General features: G+C 32.8%; 1 protein-coding gene across 1 annotated transcript; it reads right to left on the bottom strand.

The window, feature by feature from the left end:
* Positions 1-1,593: 1,593 nt before the first annotated feature.
* On the bottom strand, positions 1,594-3,813 carry LOC145069507 (uncharacterized). The gene is made up of 8 exons (XM_079016445.1): positions 3,792-3,813; positions 3,296-3,536; positions 2,987-3,169; positions 2,709-2,861; positions 2,397-2,606; positions 2,113-2,304; positions 1,927-2,007; positions 1,594-1,774 (listed from the first exon to the last, which is right to left on the bottom strand). Exons 2-7 carry the CDS (start codon positions 3,524-3,526, stop codon positions 1,960-1,962), a joined length of 1,017 nt encoding a protein of 338 aa, XP_078872571.1. The 5' UTR covers positions 3,527-3,536; positions 3,792-3,813; the 3' UTR covers positions 1,594-1,774; positions 1,927-1,959.
* Between the last annotated feature and the right edge of the window lie 4,346 nt (positions 3,814-8,159).

Genomic DNA, 8,159 nt, shown 5'->3' with positions numbered 1-8,159 from the left:
CCAAAAGTCATATCTTTTCCCATTTGTTCATATAATACATTTAAACTTGTTTTTCATAGTTATATACTATAACTTAACCATATTGCGCCTAAAAGCTTGAATAACTAGTAACTCATAACATGTATATAAAACCTTATACACAACATAAAGATGAACAAACATAACAACATTTTGACATTATATTGTCTTGCTTGTATCCCCCCCCCCCCAGCATGAAAAATCTCGAAAAAGGTGGGGGTATAAACTCATCTTGAGTGGGTTTGTGCGTTGTTTGAGAAGATGGTGTGAAGATTTCCAAGCCTAAACACTTGAATGGTTTGATGAACTTCCTTGGAGATATTATTATCCTAAATGTTTTTAATACATAACAATATGTGTAAACATAATGAAACTAATGTATTTGTGTGAAAAACACTAGATTAGTGAGATAAACTTACCAAAACTCAAGGAATAGCTTGATAATTTAAACCCCCTTGAAGCTTGGATTTGATTCTTGAGAGACAAGAGAAATTAACAGGAAGTAGAATGGAAGAATGGTATGGTGAGGTTTGTGAAATGAATTCGTCCTTATGATAAGGTGGTAGAATGATAGGATGTTTACTTGGTAATCTGTTGGGTATTAGCTTCGTTATATGTTGGATATTAATTCTTATGGGAAACTGTTGAAACATCAAGTCTAGAAGTCAACTCCTTTATCTTTTTATCCCATTGAAATCACCTTTAGAAGTGTCAAAGGGGTATTTTCGGCCATGCGTGACCGAAATCACCTTGTTCCCTTGGTGATTTCGGTCCTACCCCTCCAACAAATGGGTTTTTGGTCTTATTATGGTCCATGGGAGTGTTTTCGGTTTTGGTATCGCCCACTCAGGGTGTTTTCGGTCCTAGTGGTTTTGATTTAAGGATATTTCGGTCTTGATGCTTCACGGGAGGGTGATTTCGGCCTTTGGTGGATCGAAATCCCATTCTTTGTGGGGTACTAGGCTTAAACAATAAAATAATGTTTTAGTTTCATGATTTATGTTCTCACCATTTGAATTGTCTTGCCATGCTATCACTTGTTTAATTTTAAAGGTTTATTACGAATATGATCTTCAAAGTATATATATTCCTATATATACACTTATCCAAACTATGCCCTCTTGGTTTTGAACTTTTATTATAACAAGGTCATGTTGTGAATCCACTTATACATAGTTATAATTCAGGCATTGCTTGGTCCAAAAATTATCAATTGTCACAGATTTCTCCCAAACTGTTAATTGAAGTGTTTTTGGAGCAAACGAACCCCAATTAAGTGAGAAAGGGGTGTAATAGCGACGTATGAATCCACATTATTCGTTTTAATTGACCTCAATCGACGTAACCGGCTAAATTCTGTGTTTGCCGGTAATAATGGATATTTGTGAACATATGAAACAAGTTTGTTGGGTAAATAAGTACAAATACCAAATATTGCTATATGTTAACATACAAAATAGTTAGTTACCTTAATAAGTTATTTTCCCTTATCCTACTAATTCTATCATTAGAATCATAAGTAATTGGGGAGCCAATCCAAAACATTTTTGATGAAAAAATGAAATTTTATTCGACACTCTTTTATTGGGTACTCATAAAAGCAAACGTAACATTGTGTAATGATGAAATAAATAATAATCAGGCTCTAATACATCTTAAGATAGTTGCTCCAGAAGTGTTCGGGATTAACTAGCACACATTATATCATCCACTACACTTTGCTATTAATCCAATATTGCTTCAAGAATTCTTCAACCTACCATTCACAAGTTTTAAATTAACAAAAAGACGAAAGAATTGTCTGAAGAATAAAGATGTCTACTTTTAATTCTTGCCGTATCAGTGAATTTGTTAGGATTACTATGTAACATAAAAAGGGGAATGAATGATGTTGCAGTCTTCACAAACCTGCCTCCGTGATTCTCTTTTTGTGCATGTTCTTTAACATATGTCATGAGCACGCGGCGGATAGTAACCATAACTTGACTTCTGAATTATAGAAACATAAGTAAATCGGTATCCCCTCTCTATCAATGATATCTATTTATTGCATAAAAAACATAAAAAAAAATGAAAAGGAGCTGCAGATATTACCTCCTCCTTCTGCTCACCATAATTATAAGCACATTTATAGGCTTTAATTCTCTTTGAATTAAGCTTTTCAAGTTCCCTATCCATGCTTCTGATGCTCTTTCTCACAAGTTCCAACTCTGCCTTGAGTCGGGTCACTTTAGTGGTACGTTCCTTTAGATCCCTCTTTATTGCGTCAATTTGGTTTAAGTTAATCTATGTGTATAAAACATAGATGAAGTGAGTAGTAATATAATGAAAAATTGAACAAAAAAAGTTCTAATTCAGTTGAGGAATTAAAACTATACTTTAATACGATGCTGCCTCATTTGTTCGTTATAGAGACGTCTTCTCGATCCTCCAACGTCATATCTTCTCCAATTACTTCGAGGGTCAGGTTCTGTTGGTGCAGTATATGTTTCTATTGTATCTTTGAGATTTCTTATTTCGTGAAAGAAATCTTTTTCTTCTCTCTGGTTATTGTTTCCATGTTGGATCCTGTGTACAAGGCTCTCCATCTTCCAAAAGGAAGTAGAAAGAAACTATATGTCAAAATCAATATAACAACCTAAGGAAAATCAGCAATTTATGTGTATAAATTATAATTTATCAGTATATACCACATCGTTAAGCTCTTGTGTACCATGGGTTGGCCTGTTACCCGATTTCATTGAAGAAAGAAGTTCTTCTTGAACCTGTTTCAGATATTCCATGTCTATCCTCTCTTTCTTTAGCCGTTTATGACATCGTTTTCTATCAGTACCAATATGAACCTACAAAAAAAAATTGGCCACCAATCCACTGAAACAGAAAACTTCTCTAAAAAAATTCCATTTCATTTTGCTCAAGAAATTTCGGAAAGTCGAGAGGAAAAATGGTCAATGTAATCAACTCTTACAGGCGATTGAGGATCGTTTTCAGTCAAATGCAAGAAACCAGCTGTTCTTGGTATTGGTCTGATTGGTAAATGAGGCTTCACATCATCTACTGTAGCTCGTTGAAGGTACATGAGGTCACGTGATTTCCACTCTAACTCCTTGTAAATCCACATTAATTCGTAGTTTATTTGATGTTCATCTGTCTGTAAGGAGAGACGTGTGAGTTGTTTTTCCTAACTCATCGAAAGAAGAGCACAATATTTCTACTGTTGTCACTTTAAAGCAATACACATCATTTCTTATGAACATTAATTTTAATCAACACTTACCTTTCGTAGATCTATTTCTTGAAGGATATCGTACATAGAAACACTCATCTGTTGATACAACTTGTGAGCCTCTTCTTTTTTTACTTCCTCCGGAGAAGGACAACTCTTGACCAAATAGAACTGAAGTTCGTTGGTCTTTGTATGTGAGGTCATTTCCGTGACTTTCTCAATGGAATCTGACTTAACAATCAGGCCATATTCCTTTGGGTCTTCCATTTGGCTGTGCATCATCCAATGTTTCCTAAAAACAATAACAGTGTCAACTAACATTTTTGCAAAATAGGTACAAACAGATGAAGCAGAATCAGGATAAAAGATATTGTAGATCAAACGAGAGAAGCTTGATAAAAGTAAGTAATAACGATAAACATTTTTGCCTAGCTACTTGAGATAAGTTTTCTTTCATGAAAAAAGAACACATGATCATGAAAATGATGTTCGTGTTATGGCATTTCATGTTAGAAGAATAGGTTTTGAAAAGAAATAAACAACCAACCTCAACTGGAAGGCAATACTTGGTGATCGAAAGATGAATATTCATAATGCTAAGTACACAGTATTTATAAATTAGGTTGGTTTAGTCGGTAGCACTTGCACCCCACGGAAAGAAAGTCAACTTATCTAAGGTCAATTGCAATCATTTTTATTCGTTCACTAAATTATGATAAACCTTTTTTTTTTTTTTTTTTTTTTTTTTTTTTTTTAATTTCTTCCTGTGTCAAAATGGTCAGTGGCTAGGACCCAAGTTCTTAATCCGAAATCTCTAATTAAACATCCGTTTCTAAAAACAAAAGCACCTACAAATTAAGGGATCATTGATAGGAGTTACTTTGAACCTAACAATTATAATAAAGTCCACACAATTTTCAAAATTAAGGCTATGTTTGGAGTATATAGCACCTCTAAAATTAGCTGATCCGTTTTCAAATTTATTTAGTTTATTTTACCCACATTACTGATCATCTGTTGAGTCCGTAACCATCGTAGCTATGATTCGTTGTTGTTCTTAGTCTTATTGTTTAAACAATATTTAAACAAATAAACTCTTAAAGAGTTTATTACGTACGTAAAATATAGCAGATAGATATTATTAATAGATGGGATTTAACCCCGCCAGAAACGATCATTTTCATTTTTCTTTTAGTTTTTATTATTTGGTTGTTATTTAAAAACACAACAAACTGAGTACATTTAAATTTTCTATAACTTGAAATCAATATTTATATACTTCCAAGACATGATATTATACATCATTCTACTTTGAATAAGAAACTATGATTTATAGATCATTCAACTAGAATAAGAAATTGTGATCATTAAATTATAACCATTGTAACATAACTTTTCGAGTATATAATCATTTATGCTTCATAATCTCTCTCTCTCTCTCTCTCTCTCTCTCTCTCTCTCTCTCTCTCCACGTATTTTGGCAAACGATACAAATCAATCACTATATGAATAAAAAATAACATTATTCACAAGAAAAAAATTCCCAAGAAACATCTCAATGATTAATTTTTACTATGATTTTGGTGATATTTATTAAAATTGCTGTAAAAGTAAATGTTTCTTGATTTATTTAAAATGAATCATTAAGATGTCTTATGTGAACTTTTTTTTTTCTTTTGAATCATTTTACTTTTGAATTATCTAATAATTCATTTTGTTTGTTTGCTAATAAAATATGCATATAAATTTTTTTTCCTTTCTACCAAAAATTTTCTTCTTATATCATATTGGTTATATATATATATATATATATATATATATATATATATATATATATATATATATATATATATATATAGGGTTTTGTTCATGTGATACGACTTAATTTTATGAGACCGTGAGATGCAAGCCTAGCCACTCATTTTATAGATAAAAACTACATTTTTAAAATAAAAAATATCCGAAATTTTCGAAATGTTTTTTTAAAAGAATACCAAAAAATAAAAATAAATAAATAAAATACTTTTTTTTTTACATATTCTAGTAAAATATTAAAATATTTTACGTATCTAACAATTCTAGTATAATATTCTAATATTTTAAAAATCGCATTAGAATATTTACAGTGTAGTATTCTAACAGAATATTTCACGTATTTTTCAAAAAAACGGTAAATTATTTTTATTTTTTATATTTTTTTAGGTAATTAAAGTGACGAAAATAATAATTAAAAAAAAAAAGAATTTTCAGATTTTTACTTTTATTTTGCATTTTAAAATTATTTATAGATTTGGTCTCACGGTCTCACAAAATTAGCATTGTATAAAATGGAACCAAACATATATATATATATATATATATATATATATATATATATATATATATATAAAGAGAGAGAGAGAGAGAGAGAGAGAGAGAGAGAAAGAAAGAGAGAGAGAGAGAGAGAGAGAGAGAGAGAATATTCAAATTAGAACAATTATGAAGTTGAGAACACGAGAACAAATTTAGACCATATATTTTGAATCTACCACTTAAATGTTAAAGCATACCCTGACGACAATACATATAATATTTATAAATGTACAATCATATTCATATATAAATAAGTATACTCGTATATGAATATTCATATATCAATAATTTTATACTTATTTATATATGAATAAATATATTCGTATAAATATATATATATATATATATATATATATATATATATATGTGTGTGTGTGTGTGTCTATTCTTTATTGATTATACATATTTGACTATGGCGGTAGGTGGTGGAGTGGCGGTGGTAATAAGGATGGCGGTTGCAGTGGTAGTTACAATGCTGGTATTGGTGGTGGTAGTAGCGGTGACATGTGTGGTGGTGCCAGCAATGGTGAAGATAATGGCAAACATTGTTGTGGTGGTGGTGGTTGTGGCAATGGTAGTGCAAGTGTGGATAGGTTGTAGAGATGTTGGTACTTATGCATATATGTATAATGATATAATTATATATGAAAAAGTATGTGTGAAACGCCTAGTTCCCCGTATGAATTTATCTTTGAATTCATTATATTTTCCTTGAAGAATTAGACGAGTTGGAAGCCTAAAACTCATCGAGTAGAAGCTGCCTTGACCGCGGGTATTAATGAGGATACTCGATGAGTTAGGGTGTCTCAACTCAACGAGTTGGCCGCTTAGGAAGAAACCCTAATTTTCGGGTTTTGCACCATATTTAAACATCTTAAGTCCCAGGTGTTGGCCTTATTCTAGCCTCTAAAGTCCCTAACCCTAATCTCGAAACCTTAAATCCTATTTGAGCGTTGTGAGCCCTTTTGTGGGTGTATTTTTGTGTGCTTGAAGCCTTGGAAGAAAGAGAAGCTTAGTGCAAGGTGGTCATTTAAGTAGGAGCCTTCAAGATCTCGATTCTTTGCATCATTTCCAATATATTTTTGGTATAAAGTTTTAACATTGATCAATATTTGACTAGATCTCTTTTTGGGGTTAGTCTTCATGCTTTGCCATGTTTGGGTGATTGGTGGGTTGAAGGTCATCCCAAGTGTTTTCCTTCCATATTTACAAACCTCTTCAGCACTTTTGGCATAAAGGTGCCAACTTTATTGTCTTAAGAGCTCCATGCTTGCATTAAGTCCATCTTATGGCTTCATTTGGACAATTAAGCCTCTTCTAAGCATACTTGAGAGTAAAGTTGGAAACCTTACGTGTGTTTGCAACCATTAAGACCATATCTATATTCTGCTGATTAAAGGGGAAACTTGAAGGGAAACTCAGTGAGTTGAGTTAAATCGAAACGTTTACTTTCATTTAAACTTTGAGCAAGTCTGACCTTTATGGGGTTTTGAAACTTTGATTGGTATCTAAGGGATTGTTTCTGTTTAGGAGTTTAGTAGAGCTCATTTATGGGGGCAGGGATTTATCCAGTTATCATTCAGCATTTTAGGTGAGTTTCCTTACCGGGTTTAGCGGGTCGAAGGCACCAAGGGTGGCCCATGTTTATATTATGTTGTTAGTATGCAAGTTGTCTCCATGACTCTTGAATGTGTTGTGTTTATATGTTTTCCGAGTTACGACCCGATGTTGGGCGGGGCCTGATGGATACGTGTTTGCTATGTATCTCTGTGATTACTGCATGTGTATGTGTTTATTTTGATATAAGTTATTTTGTGTTGGGCGGGGCCCATTTTACGAAGCTCAGCTCGATGCCGGGCAAGACCCGATGCCGGACGGGGTCCGAAGCCGAGCAGGGCTCGATGACGGGTGGGGCCCACTATATGTTATTGTGTGATTGGTATGTGGTATTTTGGGGGAACTCACTAAGCGTTTTTCTTATGATTCTCAGATTATGTTTTAGGTACTTCTGGTTCCAAAGGGAAGAGCTCGGGATGACTCATCGCACACACTATTGGGATTCTGCACGTAATGTTTTAATCTGATTTTATTACAATTGATGTATTGGTTTTTATTTGAGATGATTGGAATTACTATTTTATCTATTATTAAAAAAATGGGAGCATATTTTTGATGTTACATGTTGGTATCAGATCCTTGGTTTGAAGGATCCGGGCACATTCTCGAGTGTGTCTGAACTCAAACTAAGGATTTAATAGAGATTTTAAAAAGAAAAAAAATAATAAAAGGAATTCCAAAAGAGAAAAGGGGTGTGGTGCATGCAATTAGGCGAGCTCAGGTAAGTTATCCCAAAATACCCATACATGTTTATATATGATATGATTTGTGCATTGTGAATCTGTAACGTCCCAAAATTCAAGACCAAAAATTTCATTTTAATTATTTCATTACATAAAACCATCAGTATAGAAACATTCATAATAATGTCTCACGTCAAAACCCAAGTGTCAGTAATCCAAAACATAGTATCATAAAACCATATCAGAGTGTAATCCCCAAAGAT

Source organism: Lactuca serriola, chromosome 8 (genome assembly GCF_051521515.1).
Source record: "Lactuca serriola cultivar US96UC23 chromosome 8, Lser_US96UC23_V15, whole genome shotgun sequence".
NCBI lineage: Eukaryota > Viridiplantae > Streptophyta > Magnoliopsida > Asterales > Asteraceae > Lactuca > Lactuca serriola.
Note: the sequence above shows the minus strand (reverse complement) of the source record. Positions and strands in the feature narration are given on the sequence as shown.

Bases quoted from the DNA above. Each gene is read 5' to 3' on its own strand.
- LOC145069507 (XM_079016445.1), bottom strand. From the start codon at position 3,526: ATGATGCACAGCCAAATGGAAGACCCAAAGGAATATGGCCTGATTGTT. The intron at 2,607-2,708 runs GTATATACTGAT...TCCTTTTGGAAG, and splicing joins CACAAGAGCTTAACGATGTG to ATGGAGAGCCTTGTACACAG. The intron at 2,008-2,112 runs GTAATATCTGCA...TCTATAATTCAG, and splicing joins ATGGTGAGCAGAAGGAGGAG to AAGTCAAGTTATGGTTACTA.